General features: G+C 43.7%; 1 protein-coding gene and 2 pseudogenes across 2 annotated transcripts in view; all 3 read left to right on the forward strand.

The window, feature by feature from the left end:
• Positions 1-20712, forward strand: part of LOC101565277 (HLA class II histocompatibility antigen, DRB1-15 beta chain-like) — a 22166-nt gene extending 1454 nt beyond the window's left edge. Inside the window, exons 2-4 of the mRNA XM_023721237.1 lie at positions 14926-15189; positions 18265-18550; positions 20610-20712. Of these exons, the coding sequence (XP_023577005.1) occupies positions 14926-15189; positions 18265-18550; positions 20610-20712 (653 nt within the window). The remainder of the gene's footprint in view (positions 1-14925; positions 15190-18264; positions 18551-20609) is intronic.
• LOC101564501 lies at positions 3667-4601 on the forward strand (annotated as a pseudogene).
• LOC101564887 lies at positions 11572-13257 on the forward strand (annotated as a pseudogene). Its single transcript, XR_001117239.2, has one exon. The product of XR_001117239.2 is annotated as a tubulin beta chain-like (transcript).
• Positions 20713-24766: the final 4054 nt, after the last annotated feature.

The following is a 24766-nucleotide window of genomic DNA, read 5'->3' on the forward strand; positions in this document are numbered from 1 at the left end:
GAGAGAGAGAGAAGAGAGAAAGAGAGAGAGAGAGAGAGAGAGAGAGAGAGAGAGAGAGAGAGAGAGAGAGAGACTGGGTTTTATAATAAGCCCATATGCTCAAATGAACCTATACCTGTTATAAAAATATTAATCCATTTACGAGGGCAGAATCCTCATTATCATGCCATCTCTTCAGTGCTCCTCCTCCCAACATTGTTGCATTGGAGATTACAGGACATGCATTTTAGGGAACACGTCCACCCCTGTTCCCATGCTAGGAACATGCTGTTCTTAGCCCTCCAAGTTCATAATTTTCTCTCATGCACAACTCATTCTCTATCAACAGCCCCCAAAGACTAAGCTTTAAAGGCACCAATTCAGAACTTCAAAGGCCAGAGTCTTATCTAAATCACACATAAGTGGGATTCACGCTGTGGCAAATGCCAGCTGCAAGACTCTGGAAACTGCACAAAGTTTTCAACTTCCAAGACACAATGGTGGGACAAGTATGGGGTAGATGTTACCACTGTCCATGGGAGAATTAAGCAAGATAAAAGAGTGAACTGACTCCAACTCATTCCAAATCCCAACTTTGGAAATGCTAAAGTTGATAAACACTTTGACTCCACGCCTCACATCCTGCAGGGCTTCAGGTGGCTCTGTCCCTAGTGGCTGCAAAGCTCAGCCCACCCAGAAGCTTTCAAGCTAAAAATTAGTGCCTAAACTTTCCAAGGCTAGAACTGCATGCTTAGGCCTTGATACTTCTGTGGTCTCCAGGGCCGACCCACTGCCACAGATGCACTAGACATTGCCATAATGGGAGCTTTGTAGCAGCCTTCCTATATGGTTCTTCTTGACATTACTATTTTGGACACTCTGGAGTGGCCCTGGCCCTGTAACAGATCTCTTCATGAGCTCCCAGGTCGTCCAACTGATCCCTTGAAATCTGGGTGGAGACTGCCATGATCCTATAGATCCTGTATTCTGTGCACCTTGGAGAATTAGCACACACTGGAGACACCCAGATTCACAGCTTACACACTCCAGACTGTTGCTTGGAGTCACAAACTGACCCATTTGAGCTGTGAAAGACAAGGGTACTGCCATTCTCAGAGCAGAATCCCAAGGACACACAGCACAGTAAGTGCTGAGGTCCCGTGGGCCCTTCTCTGAGAACCTTGTCTTCCAGAGCCTCAGGGCCATTCGGCCATTGTTTTAATCACAGAACCTGGCTTTCGTCTGTCTGTATTCATTTCTTTAGCAACAAAGGTTAGGCCGTACCATTTCCTTTTCCTCTGAAGATTATTATGTCTACATGGCTACAACTGAGAATTTCCCAAATATAGTCATTTTGCCTCCTTTTTCGTCATAAATTCTGACTTTTTATTCTTTTTGTCTCCCTTCATTTTACTGTAAGGAAACAGCCAAGAAAATCCTTTTGAGAATGGGGACACTTTACCACTTAGACAGTGTTTCTGCAACGTAGCTTAGTGCATTGCTTTTTAAGATCTACCTTCCCCAAGTCATAAAAGTGAGACTGCAAACATGTACCAAGAAAAGGGAATGGATCAAGACATGGGTAGGGAGTGAAGAGAGAGAAGGGCAAAGGGGTGAAATAAAGAATTCAGATGTGTTGTATACGTGTATCCCCACAAGAAATGTAAATATTACACATTACAAACATATACTAATATATAAAAATGTAAAAATAAAAGAAGCTGAAGGTGATTGAATTTTAAATTAGGATAATACATTTGCACAAAGATGGCAAAAGGGGTTCTATAATTGGGAACATTTGAAACGGTGTAAATGAGAGTGATTTTTATGCCATTACTTTTGGTGTGAGAGCACCAGGGCGGTGAACAATTGCAGGAGTTTGTGAGGTTAACCATGGAAGCAAGACAATGAGATTGGTGAATAATGGAATTTCCCGTTCAAAGCTGAAAATCTGATAAGGAGAAACCAGAGCAGCTACAGGAGAAGACAGAGAGAGAACATCAGGCCAAGGACTAGCAGAGGGCGTGAGGCGTGACCTCAGTGTTTAGGGTCTATGAAAAGAGAAAAGTATAATAACAATCGAGAAAAACAGGTTAAAGAAGATCCTTGAGACCGCAACTGGTTGCAGGCTTGCGCCCTCCTGGGTCCAGTCCTGGGACTCCTGGTCCACCCGAATTGGGATCTGCTTCTCAGCCTTGTTAGTTGACTCTGGCCAACTCGATCTTATTATCAGCAGTGGAATGAGGAGTTCATCGGGGAGTTTAGTTAGGACCCTTGAAAAAATCAGAAATATGATCTTTTTAAAGACCAAATATGATCAAAAAAGACCAAGGGATAGAGGGAGATGGGGAGGAAAGGAGGGGAGGGCATGATGAACTAAGGCATGGCCTGTACCTATCCTAGCTTTCCATGATGAATGTAATAACTATGTCATGCATGCATGTGCTAATGAAGAAATTTAAAAGTAAGAAATATGGGAGGATCAGAAATATGAATCCATGTAATTTATAGGGACATGAAGCTAAAGGGAGTCTTACGGTTGGGGTCTTTTCCAATAAATATAATCTACAGGCCTCCAATTATGAAACCTCCTAGGAAGACCTTGTTGAAGGAAGCTTGGACAAAATTATCACTAGTTGTAGGATGCTAATCAGTTCCCTGAAGGAAGGCTTTAGACCTTCATTGATGAGCACAGTTAATTTTCCTCCATGCAGGCCTAAAGATTGAGTGGCAATTGACTCAAAAGGAGAAAACGTATCTTTTTGTAGGAGAAAAATGATAGCTAATAAAACTAAAGAAAGGGCCTTGGGCCATAGCAGACTGAATGTTGCAGAGATTTTTGCAAATGAAATTTTATTATTCCACTGGTTTGCTACAGCAGCCTCCAGAACTGGGGGTGCTACGCCTAATAGCAAGGTGGTCAGATAGGCCACATATCACAAACCCTTTGAATAGTCTATCCTTTAAAATGTTTCCTTAACCACTATAATATTTCCAGAGAACCCCTTTGTTTATTTGATTAAAAGAGCAGTCTCTGGATGGGCCCTATGGCGCCCCAATTTCCCAACTGGCCTGCAGGAAGAAATTTTATGGTTTATTCATGATCTGACTCACTGCAATACTACAAGACTTTCCAATGGGGTGAAATTTCTCTGTTCAGGCCTCAGGTATGGCTGTGACCTGATGGCAGGGGAAAGCCTACCCCAAGGGGAACACACAAAAGTAATGACCAGCGTGCTTTCACGCTCTCGGGGAGGAGGGAGCTGAATGAAGTTTACCTGACATACCTCAAAAAGACCATTCAGAAGGGGAAACTGGCCCACAGAGTCAAGAAATGGCATTCCAGGACTATACTAGGGACATATTTAACAATGTTGGCGACCCAATAAGCAACAGTGAGTGAAAGCCTACAATAATATGATTTTCTCCACTGAAATGTCTTGTTATATTCCAGTGAGCCAAATCATGAATAAAGTATAAAATGTCAGGGGGCTATTTTATGAAGAGACGGAGACTGAGCAGTCACTGCCGTGATGCCGACCTCAAGCAGCAGTCAGCTCCACGTAGGCCCTGGGAGCAGGAGCAGGAGATTCGGAATCGAATCCCTTCTCTCATCTCTCTCCTGTGACATTTTTTTGATCTTCACTACAGTTTTTGTCACTGTCAGCAACTTTATCTTTAAACATGATGGCTAGCAATGTCACCAACAAGACAGATCCTCGCTCCATGAATTCCCGAGTGTTCATTGGGAATCTGAACACTCTCGTGGTGAAGAAATCTGATGTGGAGGCCATCTTCTCGAAGTATGTCAAAACTGAGGGTTGCTCCGTTCACAAGGGCTTTGCCTTGTCCAGTATGCTAATGAGAGAAATGCCCGCCTGCTGCAGCTGGAGAGGATGGCAGATGATTGCTGGCCAGGCGCTAGGTATTAACCTGGCTGCAGAGCCGAAAGTGAACACAGGAAAAGCCGGAGTGAAACGATCAGCAGCGGAGACGTCCAGGTCGGCATCAGAATGCCCTGCTCCGTCCCCTCTACTTGGCTTCTCTTCTGACTTGGACTGTGACTTTCAGCATGATTATTATGACAGGATGGACAGTTACCTTGCACGTGTTCTTCCTCCTCCTCCTATTGCTTGGGCTGTGGTGCCCTCGAAATCCCAGCGTGCATCAGGAAGCACCTCCTGAAGAGGCAAAAGTGGCTTCAATTCTAAGTGGCCAGCGGGGAACTTCATCCAGTTTGGAAAATTGAAAGGTGATGACCTTCATGTCATTAAGAAGGAGTTGACCCAAACAAAACATAAAGTGGATTCTTTACTGGAAAGCCTGGAGAAAACTGAAAAGGAACAGAGCAAACAAGCAGTGGAGATGAAGAATGGTAAGACCGAAGAGGAGCAGGCCACCACCTCCCAGAAGAAAGATGAGACTAACGTGAAGGTGGAGTCTGAGGGTGCTGTGGATGACTCTGCTGAGGAGGGGAGCTCCTGGATGATGATGAGAATGAAGATGGGGAGGAGGACCAGCTGGAGTTGATCACAGATGATGAAAAAGAGGCTGAGGAAGGAGAGGATGACAGAGACAGCGCCAATGGCGAGGACGACTCTTATGCACATAGTTGGGTTTAGAAAGTTTCGTCCCATTATTTCTTTATCTAGGTACTTATCTAAGATCACAATTTCACCAGATCCTCTCCTCTAGTGTCTTCAGCACATGCTCACTGTCTCCCTGTGTCCTACCAGGTTCATGCGCCTGGTACCATTTTCACTTCCTTTGATGCTCCTAGTAGTTTTGTTAAGTCTTCTCCTGTAATTTTTGCCTTTTAATTTTGATACCTCTTTATGAGTTAACAATAAAAAGATTGTATGGCTTTAAAAAAAAAGTATAAAATTTCTTCCTGTAGGCCAGTTGGGAAATTGGGGCATAATAGGGCCCACCCAGAGACTTCTCTTTTAATCAAATAAACAACCCAGCTTGGCCCATTTCCCCCTTTCAGCCCCAGAGGAAGTGGCTTGGGCCTTTATTTGCCTATGGTATAAATCTGGGTTTGAAGAGATGATAGAGGTTGAAGAGGTTTTAGAGACCCTGCTGTATAGGTTTTCTTGCAAAACAACTGCCTTGGCAGTGACATCAGCTACATTATTTTATCTACTTTCTTCCTATGGGCCAAAGAATGACCCTGGACTTCAAGGAATAAAGAGCTCTGGTATGTAATACACAGTCCTTATTTTTTTTATTTGTTTTCCTCACAAAGTTAAAAGTCCTCTCTGCTTCTAAGCTATATCAAAGTCATGTGCCACTGCAAAGGCATATCTACTGTCTATGTAAACAGGGCCCTCCTGTCCATAATTAAGAGGCCTACTTTGGTGAGGACATATAGTTCCACTACTGTGCAGGTTTGGTCTCAGAAATTGCCCAACTATAAGCTCATCCAGGAGACCATGGTATATACTACTTAATAGTGACTCCTGGGTCCACTGAGATAAGTTCCATCTGTAAGCCAATTAAGGAAGTTCCTGTCATTCTCCAGAAAGGGAAGAAGGCAACAATATCCAACAGTTGTATCAGATGACAGTGAGCTGAGTTGAGGAGAGAAAGATGCTTTCATACTCAAGTGATTAGAGGAAAAAGTGTAGGCATGGTGACAGTTATGGAGGAATGCAGATGGTGAAGTGGGATCTCTTGACTGCCTTTTCTGGGGCTTTATTGAGAACAGAGGTGGCAGAAATTACTGTAAACAGAGATTTAGCCTGATGGTGACCACTATGAAGCAGCCCTGAGCGGGACTGAAATTAACCAATGGGTTGTCATTGTGTCTGTCCAGAACCTAGGTTGCTTGTCTGGAAATGGGTGGGGGACTCACAATAAGTGAACCTCTGAGAGTCACTGATCCCTACTGAGGCCTGTAATGGTGAGAAGCTGGAAAGCCTCAAAGGATAGGACAGGGTCACAGCCAAGGACATCTCCATCCAACCTCAACTAGATGTAGACTATAGCCTTAGGCATCTCACTCCCAGGGAGATTAACTTTCCTGGAGCCCTGCAATCATTCCACTTGCCTCTTTTTATTTATCCTTTGCTGTAAACTCAATTTGGGAGATTGTGAGCCTAATCAGTCTGCAATAACTAAGGGATATTATCAACCCAATAGTAGTTCCTGTTGTTTTGGTCTGTTCTGTCTTCTGTGGGATTATGACCCTAGGATATTTACTTCCTAATGATGAATAAGCAAGTGAAAAGAAAGATAATGATTATATATTTCAGGTGGATGCTAAGACCAGTTTGTTTGTTTGTTTGTTTGTTTGTTTAATACCCTCAAAGGACTGCTTTCTATCAGAGGTAGAAAGGTAGCACCTTACATGGAGAAGAGGATGAGAAGAGGAATTTTCAGTAATTGTAAAGGAGTGAGATGAAAAGTTTGGTAGCCAGTTCTGGAGGTAACTTCTGACCTTGAAAATCCTCTGTATTATTCAGCTTTCCATTACCATAATGAAGACCAGAGATAAATCAGCTTAGGAAAGTCTTGGCTCACAGTTGTGGAGGTTTCAGGTCATGGCACCTGGCCCTCTGCTCTTGAGCCAATGGCAAGGCTGTACCTTGTGGTCGGAGCACACGGCAGAGGCTGTTCACCTACAGCAGCTGGAAAGCATGGTGGCAGAGGCAGCACTGGGGCCCCAACACTGCTTTACAGAGCACACTGCTTTCCAGGAGGCCCCGCTTCTTTACAGTTACTCCACATCACAAGAGGGTGACCCGCCTTCACCGCGGGGACCTGCATGGCCTGCCTATCCGAGCATCCTTAAAGTTGGCTGTCAGTGTGGGGAAGTGGAAAAGCTGAAGTGCCCGGAAGGCAGGAAGGGCTGCAGTTCAGGTCCTCCAACGTCAAGAGATATCCTAAATATTTGACAGAATTCTGACATAATTATTTTTTGAAATCTTCAACCACAGATAACATTCGCAATGAATGCTCAGGCAGGCAAGGTTCTTGGGGTGAAGAATATAAAAACAGCTCACTTACATGTTGAGTAAAGGTTGAATTAGGCTAGAAGGAGACATTAGCTGAACCAGCACTAAAAATTTATCCAGGTCCTTGTTATTGTCACTTCCAAGTGAAGGTAAAGAGGTGATCACCGTCAGGGTGCACCAGTATATTGCAGAAAGTGCAGATGTTGACAGCCAAAATATAGTGACTCTGGGGGGGAGCACCGGGGAGCAGGGTGTGAGAGTGAGGGACTCCTGGTTCTGGGGGAAGTAACCATGATGTTAATAGTTCTACGATCCTATATGAGTCTCCTATCATTTCTTCGCAGTTTGTGGACAGGCACTGTGGGAGTCCTATAAGACTAGGTATAGGAAGAAAACAATCATTTTCTTATGTATGAGTCATACATTATGGGTTATATACCAGCCAAAGCCTTGGGATTAGTGAGTGTTTCTAGGGAGAAGCTTGCTATGATCCACCTAGATTTTAATTGGAGGTTTTGAAAGATAGGATCACATCAGTACTGGGATGTTCCCAGAAGCTTTGGGCGATTCCAGGTGGCGCAGAGTGGTTAGGGCTAATGAGGACACAGAGTAAGGAGCAGCTGGGTAGGAGCTAGCTCTGTAAGACCGTAGCCTTCTAGTGAGGTTAATTCTAGTGTCATTCCCACCCTTGGGGACAAAGAGATATGATATGCTTCCAGAAAAGTCTCCTCCAAAATGCATAGGTACTAGGGGAGTAGAAAGCAGTAACTTCTCAAAAGAAAGCCTAACTGGAAAGAAATGGGCAGGGATTTGAGAAGTGCGCTTGGCTGGCTAGCACCACAAACATCTTGATAAAACCAGAAACCTGGAGAGAAAGACATTGCAATTCTGTCAGGATGAAGAACAGGCATTGTAGCTTCAAAGTTGAGCAGAGATATGAATAATCCATCCCATTTTAATTCTCTGTTGGGATAAGAAAGAGCTGGTATAGAGGAGTGCTAAATAACCTGCAGGGCATGTGGGAGGAGGAAAAAGAAAACGGGGCAGCAACAGCTGCAGGAGTAACCAAGACCCCTTGGAACTCAAGGACAGCCTGTTTTCGTGTCCTTGCTCCCAGGTGCCTAGCAGGTTCTCCTGCATAGTATAGCCTAAACATTAATCTTGGACACATATGATGGGATCTTGTTACACTCGCCTAAAGTAACCCAAAGGCTGAGACTAAAGATACATGAAAATAAAGTCCAAAGGCGGGGCGGCAGCCTTTTGCTCAAGCCCTCGTTTTGCTTGTATTAAGGGTCCGCGTGTCTTTGTTTGTGGCTGGCGCCCACCCGCGAGTCTGTCCCAACAATTCTCCTAACTGGCTTTTCATAGGACAAACGCCCTCAGACCAATTCAGGTCCACTGGGATGGAAAGGAGGGGTAATTTTGTCAGGGCTTGATGGTAGCTTGCGTTTGCAGTGAAGGTAGTCCACTCTGAAGTGGCCAGCCTGCACATAGAAGGCAGCCTTCCGGCCTGAGCTGGGTGGGGCTGGGCGACCTGCTTTGCTTGTCTTTGGAGGGCTGTTTGGAAAGGTAAAGCTCTGGCAGCTCTCGGAGCTTTCTCTTCTTCAGTGGTGCTTGACAGCTGGTTAGCTGGGGAAGCTGTTCCACAGGGCCTTGTTGCCCAGTGGAGACCATGTTGCTCAAACAGGGCTTGGGGGCCGGGATAGAGCTCAGTGGTATAAGCACCTGCACTAGGTCCCCAGGTCAGTCCCTGGTACTGAAAAACAGGGGCAGGGGCGGTTCAGAGAGCGAGAAAGTCCAGCCGCAAAGATCATGTTAAAGTCGTTTTCTTGAAAGGTTTCTTCAAATCTATGAAAGTACCTGAGCGCTGACTCATCCTTTTCAGGAGTACAATGTTGGACAGATTTCCATTTCTTCTCTGATGGAGAAAAATCAGAGGAGTAGTCCTGTTAGCTGTTCTTCTCTGATTTACCAAATCCTAATCTGGAAGCTGGTTTAAAACCCCCAATGGTGTTTCCAATTCAGCAGTTAACATCTGTGCCTGGGCCAACACATTCCCCACAAGTGTGTGGTTAAATTAGAAAGCTTTCAAAAGGTAGGCACTAATAACCGGCTAAATGGTTGTTTGCAAAGAATGACTTGGCTTTAGGGTTGGGGAAATCTTTGATACTGGGCAAGCATTCTGATTTGGGTATAAGTGATGAGTCTGCTTCCGAGTCCTGTCTTTTAGACGTTAAAGGGAGCTGTTAGGGATGGAACCCAGGGACAGAACCAGGGAAAGCTGGGCAGGAGGAAAGGGAGATCTGAGAGTGGGAAGCTGGAAAGAGGGAGTTGTGGAAGACAGAGGAAAGGAGGAGGCGAAGGGCAAGGAGAAACTGCGACGGCAGCGTTTGCAAGAGGATCCATGGCTTGTGATTTCTTATCTCAGTTGCTACATTTTTTAGTAAGTAATAATGGCAAGCCCCTCCTTTAGTTTGTAATTTTTTATGCTGAGGGCTGTAATAATAGATTCTTAATCCCGTTTAGACATTTAAAAAAAAAATACTAAATGAAGAAGGCCTTCCACCACCTCTGGCAGCCTCACTGAAGACAGCAATCACGTAAAGACTAACAGTGCTAACACGGGAGCAATGCGGAAGGCGATTTGGGGCAGAAACTCCTGTTTTATCTATTAACTTTTTCAACTATCAAGGTGGTAGAGAATTTATAAGCAGGAAGAAAGACCTTGTCTGATCCAGAGTTCCCTCCTCCTGCCTTCTTCTCTCCACGGCTAAGTCTAGAGACCTGCTAATTTCCAGTGAACTGTCTATGAGAAGACATCATGTTCCCTTTGCCTCCCTGCTGTGAGGACTCGACTATGAGCCTAAGAGTCCTGGCTGAGCCTGGTAATCTGATGACTGCTGGGAGATTGAAAAGGAACCAGTGGGAAGCAGCAGAGGATGCTGGGTAGGCGTGAAATAGTTGTGAAACCAGAGGGAACGCTCTTCCTTAGCTCCCATGGAGTGAGTGAGATTGGTGCTGGAACATGTCTCATCTGCCACTTTGAAGGACCTGCGAGGCCCATATAACAGCTTCTCTAGGTCCCAAGGGACTAGCACAGTGGTAGCAGGGCTTCTGATACCAGATACTATGGTTCCAAGTGCATAACCTCTGGAGGAGATGTGCCCCAGGGCATGTGCAAGTGACATTTGGAATTACACACCTGGTACCCATGCTCCTGGAATTGGAGGACGTGGATGTTCTGTACCTTTATGTCATTTCCCCTTAATTTGTTCAGATTTTTTCTGATAATCTTGTACCATATATTGAAATTTATATGATTCCTTTTTCATCAATAAGATGATACTCAAAGTACACTTCCTCTTCTAGTCCATTTACAAACATGGACATGGTCCCAGGTCTGTCCAAATACTTGATAAAGTTGATTTATTAATTATTACCTTCAATAATCAATATTTTTTCAGAAAGCTGGGGATGCTTAGACCTTTTAACCTGCAGTAAGCATACAGTTTAAAAATCATTCATACTTGCTCTTTATAGGACAAGAGTCTTTGACCATAAAATTTCAACCCATTCCTTTTTTCCTATCTTTTTTTCCTTTCATTTTCATTGTTTAATTCTTAAATTCAATCTCGTTACATTTTACTATACCTATTATACCTTCCAGGTTTTATCTACTCTTTCGGGTTCTTATATTAGGGAGACAATACAATGTTACACATATGCGTCTAACTTATCTCACTTATGAGTACAGCCTCTAGTTGCATCCATTTAGCTATCAAGGTCTCCAGTTTGTCTTTCTTTATATCTGTGTAATGCTCCATTGTATAAAAATACCACATCTTTTTCATCCACTTCTCAAGTGATGGGCATTTTGGTTGTTTCCAAGATTTGGCTATGACAAATTGTCAACATGCGATTATTTGTCCAATCTTGCGTAACTATATCTGTTAATCTCAGCAACAGATTTGAAGATAAAATAGATAATATAACAACCACTGCTAAGTAGATATTATTGTTTTGAAAATCTGTAATATATGTATTGTTGTATGTTACCCTACCCATTTTCTGCTACTTGTTTTTGCTTTTGTTTTTACTCTTTAAAATAAAATAAAAATTTTAAAATTGCAACCCAGATTATCATAGGATGATATCAAAAGCCAAAACTTCACCTCTTACCAGCAGCTCAGGAACGTGGCATGGGGAACATTTGTACAGGGACAATAAAATTCTAGGCTTTTCTCCGCATCCAGCTTGCTCATAATAAATTTAAAACTAAGACACAAGTGGCTGTTGAAGCTTTAAAACATATGTTGCTGATTTCTCGTGTTTTCTTCTCAAAAAATAATTTTCAAGTAAAATACACATTTCAGACATGCCGGATTTTAACTTTTTCCAGTTACTGCCTCTTTGCTTGTAGCAAGCATTATCACACGCGAGAAGAGTAAAACTTGGTTTAGAATCTGTAATAGGAGACTCTTCCCACCGGCACGCTTGCCCCTCGCTGCTCCCGCCTGCAGGGCACGTTCCGTCCTTCCAACCTGCAACCAGCAAAGGAAAAAAGCCTACATATTTTCTTGCGCCACACATTCCTGGAGGCGAGCAAAACAAGTTAATTTTGACTGTGAAGGAAATCATGCACATCCAGGCCGGTCAATGTGACAACCAGATCGGTGCCAAGTTGTGGGAGGTGATCAGCGATGAGCACGGCATCGACCCCAACAGCGACCAACCCCGCGGACAGTGACCTGCAGCTGGACCACATTTCCGTGCACTACAATGAAGCCATGGGTGGCAAATACGTTCCTCGCGCTCTTTTGGTGGATCTAGAACCTGGGACCATGGACTCTGTTTAATCTGATCCTTCTGGCCCGGATCTCCAGACCAGATAATTTTGTTTTTGGTCAGTCAGGGGCAGGCAACAACTGGGCCAAGGGCCACTACACAGAGGGGGCCGAGCTGGTGGACTCTGTCCTGGATGTGGTGCGGAAGGAGGCCGAGAGCTGTGACTGCCTGCAGGGCTTCCAGCTGACCCACTCACTGGGCGGCGGCACAGGCTCCGGCATGGGCACCCTGCTCATCAGCAAGATCCGAGAGGAGTACCCCGACTGCATCATGAACACCTTCAGCGTGGTGCCCTCGCCCAAGGTATCTGACACCGTGGTTGAGCCCTACAACGCCACCCTCTCTGTCCATCAGCTGGTGGAGAACACAGATGAGACATACTGCATGACAACGAGGCCCTGTATGACATCTGCTTCCGCACCCTCAAGCTGACCACACCCACCTATGGGGACCTCAACCACCTGGTCTCAGCCACCATGAGCGGCGTCACTACCTGCCTCCGCTTTCCTGGCCAGCTCAATGCCGACTTGCGCAAGCTGGCCGTGAACATGGTGCCCTTTCCACGCCTGCACTTCTTCATGCCAGGGTTTGCCCCTCTTACCAGCCGTGGCAGCCAGCAGTACCGTGCCCTGACCGTGCCTGAGCTCACCCAGCAGGTCTTTGATGCCAAGAACATGATGGCAGCCTGCGACCCGCGCCACGGCCGCTACCTCACAGTGGCTGCTGTCTTCCAAGGCCGCATGTCCATGAAGGAGATGGATGAGCAGATGCTCAACGTGCAGAACAAGAACAGCAGCTACTTCGTGGAGTGGATCCCCAACAACGTGAAGATGGCTGTGTGTGACATCCCACCATGTGGCCTCAAGATGGCTGTCACCTTCATTGGCAACAGCACAGCCATCCAAGAGCTGTTCAAGCGCATCTCAGAGCAGTTCACGGCCATGTTCCGGCGCAAGGCCTTCCTGCACTGGTACACGGGCGAGGGCATGGACGAGATGGAGTTCACCGAGGCTGAGAGCAACATGAATGACCTGGTGTCCGAGTACCAGCAGTACCAGGACGCCACTGCAGAAGAGGAAGAGGATTTCGGGGAGGAGGCCAAAGAGGAGGCTTAAGCCAGAGTCCCTGTCACCTCGGGCTCCTCACTTCCTCAGCCACCTTCAGCTGCCCCTTTCACAATTTGTTTGCTGCCTCTATCTTGTTTCTTTCAGGAGTGTAGAACAGTGCCTGGCACACAGTAGGCGCTCAATAAATACTTGTTTGTTGAATGTCTCTTCTTTCTCTACTCTGGCAAACCTAGATCTGTCATTCTAGGTGACCCTGCAATTTCTGCTGGCTTTCACATCTGTCTAGTTCATGTTTCTGTTTTCAGAAGTTGGGCCTCTTCTAGATCCCCTTTAGAACCGGCCAGGTGTTGCAAACCCACGGAAGGGCCACCATGGGGAGCCGAGGGGAAGAGAGGCAGAGGGTGATGGGCAGTTTGGGGGAGAGGGTGGGGCTTCCCAGGTGGGGGCTGTTGGGAAAGGGGGATCCAGGCTTTCCCGCTCATCTCCAGGCGTTTCTACACTCGGCTTCGTGGGACAGTAAACAGTATTAGCTTCACACGGCCCAGAGCGAGCCTCCCTCCACAGGGTGGCTGCCACTGTCCCAGGCGCATGCCCGCCCGCCTCTGTGTTCTGGTCACTGCCCAGGACAGGAGATGCCCTCTTTGCAGTACGTCATCTCTTGCTATCGCCTCACCCTTGACTTTGTCCTGTCCTACACTTGGATTTCTATTTTGTGTTGAACTTAACTGCTTTTTTTCATATTGAAAAGAGACATTGCCCCAAGAGCCAAAAATAAATGGGAATTTAAAAAAAAGGAAGAATCTGTAATAGCCTTATAAGCAGCTCTGTCCCTTATTAGAGATGGTGAACATTTTAGAAATCTGGCCCTAGTGTGGGCTTTTCTTCAGCGTAATAAAGGTGTTCAGAATAAGGCCTTTATCAGATGGTATATTTATAAAATTTTTCTATGCAATTCTCAGCCACTTCATAATTATCAGTGGGGTTTTTTTGACCACCGATATTCTGGGTGGTTTACGCCAGTGGTTCTTACCCAGGGATGCTTTTGCTTTTCACACCTCACTGCGGGCTCCCACAAACAGACCCGAGGCAAGCTGTCTGCCTCAGAGTGTCAGAGCACTCCCAGAGGGTCACAGATTGTCACAGAGGTTGAGCACCTTGGTCTACACTGTGCTGCTTCGAAAATCCTAAACTCATGTTTCATAAACACTCTTCCTCCAGTTCAGTTCCTTGTGGTTTATTTTAGCTTATCTCATTATAAAACAAACCAGTCACGACAGCTTCACGAATTCTCCATTTTCTTATTGATTTCATTCAGCTGAGGCAAGTTCAAGATCTTCCTCTTGGGCTTTTCTACTTCATGTAATCTTCTTCAGCGTTTCGTGAGTTCTTGTTTCAGCAACTTGCCGTCGTAAGTCATAAATAACAGTGACTCCTGCAAATATTTTTCAAACTTCTGCCGTTATTCTCTACTACTGATCATGTCAGATGCTTACTTATTTGTTTCACTTTTAACCACACATTTTACACCTGTTTTCAAAATTCTCCTGAGCTCAGTTAAATACAAGAACAAAATAAATATGTATGTGTATGGACTCTAAGTACATACGTTCCTATATATTAAAATATAGATGCACATGTGACTTGTTGACCCATAAGACATATCTCTACCTTTATTCTTCTTGTATATTGGCTTTCATGCCTCACTTTCACTAATTTAATCTCCAGGAGAGAAGGGCAGATGTCTGCTTCAGTCTTTGGAATCCCAGGGGCAGCAAAGGCCTAGCGCAGGGTCGGCATAGAGAGATCACCGGGAGTGAAGGGGCTGGTCCTGAGTACAGAAAGGGAACAGAGGGTCTCTCAGTGGAGGTTCCCGGAGGCAATCAGAAAGGGGAAAACCAGCTTTGGCCTGTTGGCCTCTAATCCAGCACGGAGTGGGTCTGACAGCTGCAGGGAGGGCGCTCCAGACAGAGCCCATCAGAAGCGTCCTAGCTCTTCCCAGGTCTGAGTGTCGCCATCGTGGATATCACGGTCCATCTCCACTCGTGACCCATCCATCCTTCCCGTCCCCGCAGTGCGTTTCTTGGAGCAGATGAAGGCTGAATGTCACTTCCTCAACGGGATGGAGCGAGTGCACCATGTGACCAGGTACCTCTATAACCAGGAGGAGCTCGTGCGCTTCGACAGTGACGTGGGCGAGTTCCAGGCGGTGAGCGAGCTGGGGCGGCCCATAGCGGAGGACTTCAATAGCCAGAAGGACGTCCTGGACAGCTACCGGGCCGCGGTGGACCGGTGCAGAAACAACTATGAGCTGGTTATACTCCTGTCAAGTCGTCGAGGTGAGTGCTGTGTGAGCCGGTAGCCAGCGGGGAGGTCCTCCGTGTGTGTGTGTGTGTGTGTGTGTGTGTGGTGTGTGTGTGTAAGTGCACGCGCACACACACACACGCACGCACTCCTGAGTCACTGCTGACCTCGTTGACATGTCTTTGAGATCAAAACTTTCTGCTATTGGTTTGTTTGCTTCCTTAATATGCCTGAAATGACTGACTGGGTTTTTTTTATTATAATTTCATTACTTAATATATTCTTACTATTTTTTTAGATAATGCTGATCCTACTCAAATATTGATGCACTCCTTTCTGTGTGGTTAGGGCAATTTACTTTTCATTCTCTTCTGCTACATCTTTTCAATACTGCCAAATACTGAGTTAAAAACTTGTATTTTTGTACGTTCATTTTGTTTTGTTTCAGTTTTTTTAAATTTTAATTTTTACTGGTGCTTTGCTTAATTTTTATTTCTTTGATTTCTAAGTTTCTTGGATATTTTCACACTTATTTCCTGATTTTAAGCATACTAAGAATGATCTCCTGTCCACTATCCCTGGGGTCCTTGTGTGTTTCTCCCAATGCTTTATGAGATCTCTAGCCAGTAAAAATTTGACACTTTGTTGATATTTGCTTTGGTATTTCCTTCAGTTTGTGGCTTATATTTCGGTTCCTATTACTTTCTACATAGATAATTAAAGCTTTTATTAATTTCTGCAAAATTCTCTGTAGTAAGCAATCAATTTTAAATATACTATTTTTGGTATTTTTAAGAAAATACTTTTAAGAAAAAGAAAAAAATGTCACAAGACTGTCCTGCCACAATGCTGTATATGGCTAGATTTCTAAATTTCTGTGTAAAAATATGTGTTTATTCCCATTTTTAAATTTTTTTCTTCATATTCTGTAAGGACCTAAATTTTAACACATCAATACTTGATGGAAGATACCTGTTCCACGTTATGCCTAAGATGTTCGATATTCAGATAGTTAGGGTAAACCGAACTGCATATGTTACTGAGTAATAATAAGCTTCTCTTCTGGAGGGTTAACAACATAAGTTTACAGATCAAAAATTGGAGAAAAGGGAGGGCTGTAGCTAACATTTTGGCCCTAGCTTTTTAAGGTCAGTGAAGACTCGGGACATAGGAGAACCTGTACTGTAACATCATGTAACTCAGTTGTGCCCCAAATTTTCTGAGCAAGGAGATTATGGAGCCACAGAGGAATGTGATCAATGATGTAGAGTGTGCCCAAGGAGAGTCACAAGGAGAGAAAACTTTCTCTCAGGCTTTCACAGAGAGCAAATTGGTCAAGCATTGGCCCTGACTCATCCACATGGCTGACACTGACAAAAGATATGCATGGTGTTCTACACAGTTTCAAGATAAATCCTGAGGGGACTTGACTGACCTTATCAGATACAAAAGTTACCTTTCTTTTTATATAGGTCTTGGTTTATCTTGGTCTTAACCATCCAGCAGAAAAGTATAAAAATGAGGTATATAAAGTAAAGGCATATTAATATGCTGAGCTGTAAAAGACTCTACTCAACAACTTCTGCAGACAACCCCCTACTATTGTGGACTACTGGACTTTGTTGGATTGTTTTGCTGAATTCAAGCACCTATAATATTTAGATGCTAATAGAATATCCACCTCTGACAGGACTGAACTGGAGAGGGGGGATACAGAGGAAGAACCATTTTGTATTTGTATATACAGAATAGTTAGGATAGATGTACGGCTGCTTTTGCTTGGTTCAGTGAGAGGAAGGATTTGTAGCAGTAATGTTTGGATGGGATGTCCTGGCTGCCTCTTGTGCTGTAGATGACTGCTGAGAAGATAACAATGTGCACTGTATTAATTATTGAAAATGTCTTGTTAATCAGCTTGGAAAGTGTCTCATTGATATTTGTTTCTCAATAAAATGAAAGAGAAAGAAAGAAAGAAAGAAAGAAAGAAAGAAAGAAAGAAAGAAAGAAAGAAAGAAAATTTTACCCAGGTGTATCCTTTTCTAAAATATGCATTTACTGAGGTTGGTTGGGTCAAGATTAGTTCCAGGCCCTCAGCACGTGTACTAGATAGAGTCTGAGACCCAAGACAGGCTTCAAGTGTCTGTCAGAAAGAATAGCAGTTGTAAAGTGACACCAATTCCAGTAATGAATATACTTATGCTGTAAAGAATTATCAACAATATGTAAACATAGAAGCTTGTAAAGAATGACTTTTCTTACTCCATTCCCTCTTCTCAGGACTCCAGATGTTCCTGGGAATCGGCTCTCTGCCTTAGAGTGTCACTTCTGTCTGAAACTTCTTCCCAGGGTGGAGTCCCTTTTGAGGCATTTTAGGATGAAAGTCCATTGCAATAGTGTATTAAACATGCATTCATCCATCCAAGCTACTTTGAGTCATAATTTTTCTCAAGCATAATGAATAAACATACATTTGAAGGCTAAGTTCCAGTCATTATTTAATATTTTACTAACTTCATATAACCCTAAGGTAAATCTATATCATTATTCCCTTATAGGTGGGAAAGCTGAGGCAAAAAGAAAACCAAAACATCTTGCATGATCAACCAGTAAGAGGCAGATACAGGATTTAAACTCAAGTAGTACAGAAATCACACTAATACACTACATATTTTGCAAACCTTTGTAAACATTTCATTGCAAAACTAAACAGTTTTTTCAAACTATACACAAAACTAAACATAATTTGCCTCCCTGTCTCTCAAATAGCATGGATCCCTAGTATAAGGGCTCAAGACACCATTATGTCTCATGGCTATCTGTGAGGGGTGCTGTTCTACTTGAACCTGGGGATGGAAGGAGATAGAAAGGCATCCAGATAATAACAATTACTGGGGCTGGTGAGATGGTTCAGTGGTCTGAAGCACCTACTTAGAACAAGCTTAGCAAAGCACAGGGACCGCGGTTCAATCCCCCAGCACCACATGCCAGCCAGCCCCGCCCCCTGGTGGGCTGAGCTGGCCACACACACACACACACACAAATAAATAAAATTTTTTTAAAAAAAGAACAATTACTATGCCCTGCCTGGTTCTCTCTGCCTTTCCCCCCAGTTCAGCCCAAGGTGACCGTATACCCCATGAAGACCCAGCCCCTGCCCCACCACAACCTCCTGGTCTGCTCTGTGAGCGGCTTCTACCCAGGCAACATCCAAGTCAAATGGCTCCGGAACGGCCAGGAGGAGGAGGCTGGGGTGGTGTCCACAGGCCTGATCCAGAACGGAGACTGGACCTTCCAGACCCTGGTCATGCTGGAAGCTGTTCCTCAGAGCGGAGAGGTCTATGCCTGCCAGGTGGAGCACCCGAGCTGGAGCAGCCCTGTCACCGTGGAGTGGAGTGAGTGAGCACTTTCCTGGCCTTACAAATTCCCACCCATCCACAATGGGATCTTGGCTTATCCTTGCTTGTCGGGTTTCTCTTCTCCCTTGTCTTAGTTCCTTTTCTTGTTGCTGACACAAAAATATTTGACACCTGAAGTTAAAAGTGGAGAGGTTTACTTAGCTCACAATTTGTAGAAAATTCAGTCTTTAATCATCTGACTCCAAGGCAAGGTGGCACATGGCAGAGGGGCAGCAGTTCATAGAGACAGTAGACAGAAAACGTAACAAGCCAGAGAGGGAGAGCCTCTTTCTGTCTGTCCCTCATACTGTATGCAGGCTGCCTGCTCTAGGGCAGGTGTAGCACTCACACCTTTAATCTGAGCACTGCACTAGGAATCAGTTACATACTCTGGATTCAGTTACCTTAGAAAAGGCCCTATGATCCCATGAGGCTTTGGGTGGACACCTAGACACAATCATAATATTCCACCCCTGGCCTCCCAAAGACTCGTGCATGTCCCTTCATGCAAAAGGCATTTAGTACCAAGAGTCCTCAAGGTCCTAACAGTTTCAGCATTGTTGGAAAGTCCAAGTCAAAAGTGTCCTCTCTTGTTGCCTTTGGTGGCCTCGGCTGCCAAGAATGGCTGTGCCTTGGCCACATGACCTGCCTTATAGCCAGCCTATTATGGACTGAAATTTCTACAAACTGTGAGCTAAATAAAACTTTCCTCCTTCACCATCAGGTGTAGAGCATTTTGTCTTAGCAAGGAGAAAAGTACCCAAGACATCCCTACCCCATGATTTTATCAGCTTCATGTTCATCTCTCCTTCTGCACAAGTCATGGGGTCCTGCTAGATTCCCATGTTTTCTTCAGTGTCTTCTTCCTTTGTTTGAAAACCAAATAAATACAGGGCCACCCAGAGAAGTTCTTGGCCAGAACCCAGAGAATCTCAAAAGCTATGAAAGGTTTCTGATTCTTCTGGAGCCCTAAGATCGTACCAGTTGCCTCATCTATGTAAGCCTTCCCTGTTCACTTGTTTGGGAGATTATAGGCCTGACCAGCCTGCAGTAACTAAGCGATATGATTAATCTGATATTTCACAGATTGGGAGCCATCTCAGAAGAAGGGGGTCACATGAGATTGTAAAAGCGATGAAAGAGATGAAATGTATGCAGCCAGCTGCACCCAGAGTGGGTTATGACCACCACGATTATCCTAGAGTAACCCTAGTAGATTTTTTTCTGTATTATCTCCCAGCAAACTACCCATAGACAAAACCACTGGAACGGTATGTGGAACTTTACAACTGGGCTCTGGTGCTGTAAAGGTGCCTAACTCTCTGGTATTATCTTCAAATAAACCAGGTGTATTTTGGGTTGAATGAAGTCACTTCTGGTCCTGACAATGTACACGCCCCTCTATCTAACCCAAATTTCAGGGACGCATTTGATCCTGCTGCTGCCTAGGACTACCCTTCTGTCACTGAGTCTCAGAACTGTGCTCTGTGCCGTCCTAGATCTGTCTGCTTCTCTCTCGCTGGGCACCTTGGGACCAGCCCTCGTATAATGAAGCTGAGCTTTCCATAACATTCACTATGGAGTCTCTGCTTCAGACCTTATCTGTAGGTTGAACGTATGTCTCTGCTGCTGGTGGTGAGCTGGCCTACCTGCAAAGGGGTGGGCAGACGGCCTGTTTCACTAGCCTCGGCCTAGTGCCATCCTTACTCTAATAAGTAGTACAGTGTTATAAAGAGGGTCAGTGTGGGTCTTCCTGATATGAAAGGAGTCCACTCTTAGGCCCCGTCCTTCACCCTAGACCAGCTCTGTGACCTCACTGGCTTCCAGGCCCTTCAAAATCAGGTGCTATCTCAAGGCTGATGTATTTAAATGAGTTCAAGGCCTAGGTGTTACACCAACTCCTTGTGATTTCTAATCTCTCTTTCCAAGAATGGCAGATGCTACCATTTCTAGCCCAGGCATCTTCCCATAGTCTCAGAGCTCTGAATCTCAGTGTCTCGATGACAGAAGTTGCACTTGAGATGAAAAACATCACTAACCTTGCTTCTTCTTTCAGAAAGACAGTCTGGATCTGCACAGAACAAAATGCTGAGTGGAGTTATAACCTTTGGGCTGGGTCTGCTCTTCCTTGGGGCAGGGCTGCTCGTCAACTTCAGGACTTAGGAAGGTGAGGGGCCTGTGGGTAGCTGACAATTTCCAGCGATTTTTCTGGGGAAAGATATTTATTTTTCTGAGATTAGTAATTAGCATGTCCATGCCTCTGTATTAAGCTTTGCCTTCCCCAACGGATCTCAAATGTCCTACAAATATAGAGACCAAGCCTATCTTGCTATGATGAAATCTAAAGGTTTACAGCTTATAGAAATAACAGAAAGGCTAACAAGAAAACAGGGGGAATGAAGAGGAGCCACGCGTGAAACCCTGGATTTGTGGGGTTCCTGGGTCACATGTTCTCAGTTTGCGCTCCCCTCTCTGTCCCGCCTGGTGTGGTTCGTGTCATTAAGAAGCCTCGGGTGGCAGTTCTGGTCCTGGGAACATTGTCTTTGGAGGATAAATCTCCATCCATGCCACTTAAGAGTACTCCTTTCTTTTCCTGAGGGGCCGGGGAGATGGCTCAGTGGAATAAGTGCTTCCCTGGAAAGTGCAAGAGCCTGAGTTCAATCCCTGGTTCCACCAAAAAAGAAAAAGTGCCTTTCTTTTGTAGCGTCGGTTCTGCAGACCTGAGAGCGCACTTCTCTTCTTTCTGCAGAGCTATTCAAAGGGGTTTTGAGAAGAGAACGGGGCCCTGGACAGTGAGGTCTGGAAACACCACCGCCTTCTCTTCTCTGCAACTCCTGAGCTGAACGAAGGGGAAAATACTGAAAGGCAGACCTGTGTCCCTGCCTGGCTCCACACTGCCGGGCTTCCTGCTGGGCTGCTCCGGGGCGGGGACCCTGCAGAACGGCCTGCTGGTGCTTCTCCAGCCTCCCCTGACTCAGCAGTCCCGACACAGACACCAGGACGTCCCTCCCTTCTCTCCTGGCCCAGCGTGTTCAACGCTTCCCATCTCTTGTGTCTCTGAGCTCACCTTGTGCCACATTGTATTATTATATTTCTCAAACAAACATGGAGTGAGGGGCCATCTGCTTCACACAATTCTCAGGACAAGAAATAGAAAAAGGAAGACAACATCACAATACAGACATGATTGATATTTATGCATAATTATGTGAGATGATACATATGTTAAATAGGTTGTGAGCCGTTCTCCAACGTATGTGTGTATCAAACACCATGCTGTATATCATAGATGGTTTCATTTACAAATTATTTTTACCTATCATTAAAAATAAGAGAAAAAACTCAAAGATTGGTGCCTCAAATCTCAGCACAGACTACTGATGACAGCAGAAAAAGAAAAGAACTTGATGGATCCCAAGCTTGAAAATCAACACTTTTTTTAAAAGTCCTGCCTATGATTTTGTGACTACAGTTGTGAATCTCAGTTCGTGGGCCTCATTGTCACGCTGCTATAAGCAGGTGGGTGGTTGCCAGAGAAAGTCATGTGAGGGGGTGGAGAGGGGGCCTGGGGCTGTGCTCCGTCTGAAGAGGAACTTGCTTCCAATGTAAATCAAATCAAAAATAAATAATCAATTTAAAGTTTATTTTGCAGGAATACTTCTTTGAACATAATTTCTCCCTATCACATGCAGCTCTCCTGTGCCCCACCTTGGTTTCAGCTGCTGTGGAAGTTAAAGAAAAATGCTGAAGAGAAGTAGAAATATGCTTTCTCCAAGACGTGTGCAAATTGAGGAGTAGCCTTGTTATGAGAGTCAATTTCATAGAAAGATTTATCACTTCTGTATTTTAATACTCATAACCAATGTGTTTTGGTTTTGTTACCCTAAAGTGAAGGTGTAGTTCCTTTTTTTATGGATTCTCAACATAGAAACTAGACCTGAGTCTAAATTAAAATTTAAATATAAGCCTTTTATTACCGGGCCCTGGACCACTTGACCACACTCTCGAAGGAAAGGACAAATGGCCAGGAGCCTTAGAAGTATAGAGGCTCTAAAGGTAGAAACTGCATCCTTTTGACAAACAAATTTGCTATTTAACATAGAACAGTACCTTTAGGGACAGCGTGACCGTTACTCAGCATACTTTTTTTTTTTCTGCGAGCGTTGTTTTCTGGGACCTCTCGGTCTATTGATGATGTGTCAATGGAACACCAAGACTCCTTGTGGTCTTACAAAGAAGCAGGGTCACAAAAGTTGAGCAGAGTAGTTTTTCACACTCAGCTTTACATTAGCTCATCATATTACTTTTACATTAACCCTTCACACTTTTCAATAAACATTTATCATTAATAAAAAAGAAGCCTGAACAGGAAACAGTCCAAACAGAAACCACATAGTAAACTGATGAAACATGCTGTACTTTTTTATTTTTTAATTTTTATTTTATTTTTGCTCTACTCTTACGATATAATGTCATTCAGCAATAAAAGGTTGCATATAACTTGTGGTATTTGGTCCTTAAACATAGCAATTACTGAAGTAGGTTGAACTTGGGAGTTTCACTGTGGGAAGGTTTTATAGAATAAATTTGTTATTTCTATTGCCTGTGTAACTATTCATATTTCATGTCATTTTTCAGCTTTTGGAAATGTTGGGTAATTTATACATTACTTAAAATTTTAGTTTTGTAAAGTTTTTCATCATATTATTTCACAATGAAAAATCGATAGGACTTTAACAAGAGATGCAAACTTTTACTGGAGTCTCAGGAGATTCAAAAAATGGATGACACTAAAGAGCAATGGATAATACTAAAATTTTTTGAAAGAATATTGGCTTCCCAACTTCAGTGAAAGTTTTTTTAAGTTTTTATGCTTGACTTATTTCATTTAACGTTATTGAGATAATAAAGCAAAGATTACTTAGAGAGACCTTAAGTAATAATTAAGATTTTTAGCCACAAAAAGATGCCACAATTCCCATTGGGTATGCGCCAAAGAATTAAATTACAAATAAGTGATACAACAGCCAGTAGAATTCAAAGAAAAACCAGACCTGGCCACAGTTACACGTAAAGACTCCAGCACTTCTCTCTGAACAAATAATAAAATAACTGAACACAAAAGCAGCAGGAGTATTAAACTCAATACCATGAATTAATAGGATCTAATTGACACTTAAAGAGCATTCTATCAAACAGCTGCCTTTTCTTTTGGAGTGCCTATGGAATATTTATCAACTTATACCATATCTTGGGCCATAAACGGCACCTCAACATATGTTCAAGAATCAAATGCAAGAAGAATGTGTTCTGGACACTGTGAAATAAGATTAAACTAGTAATCACTAGTAGAAAGACAGACCCAAAAGCTACAACTCTTGTTGCACAGGTCCTGCTTTACCTTGGTCTTAACTATCCAGCAGAAAAGTATGAAGACGAAATATAGGAAGTAAAGCCATGCTGTTATGTTGAGCTGTGAGGGACTCAGGTCAACCATTTCTGACATTGCCAGTGAAACAGAAGACCCAATGCTATTATGGGCTACAGGACTCTTTTAGAATATTTTGCTGAGTTTACACACCTATAATATTCAAATAACGGAACTTAGCAAAAAAAAGGGGTATACAGATGAATGTCCATTTTGTATCTGTGTATTCAAGGTGGTTGGGATAGATATATAGTTACATTCTCTTAATGAATAGAGTGATTTGTTCTAGTGGTGTTTGTAGATAGGATATCATGTCCACATCTTGTACAGCAATTACTGAGAAGAATGTATGCAGTATGTTAGTTATTGAAACTGTCGTAGCGATTTGATTTGAAACTGTCTCATTGCTATTTGTTTATCAATAAAATTATGAAAAAAAATAGTAGAAAGATAACTAATCAATCTCAAGCAATTGAGAAATTGCTAAAACACTTCTAGCTTACTCTTAGGTGGGAAAGGATGTCTTAAAAGAAATAAACAATATGTTGAATGGAATGAAAATAACAATATATGAAAGTTTGGCTTGAAGTGTATTTAGAGTACTAAATACATACATTGACAAAGAGTGGAGGTCAAATTCAATGATCTAGGTTCCTACCTCAAAAAAATAGAAAAAAAAATGAGCAAAATAACCTAAAGGAGGGACAAAAAAGGGAACAAATTTAAAAGCAGAAGTAAGTGAAATTTAAAAACCAGTATAGAATATCTACGAGAGGAAAAAGTTGTGGG

This window comes from Octodon degus, unplaced genomic scaffold (assembly GCF_000260255.1).
Source record: "Octodon degus isolate 3935 unplaced genomic scaffold, OctDeg1.0 scaffold00005, whole genome shotgun sequence".
Taxonomy (NCBI): Eukaryota; Metazoa; Chordata; class Mammalia; order Rodentia; family Octodontidae; genus Octodon; species Octodon degus.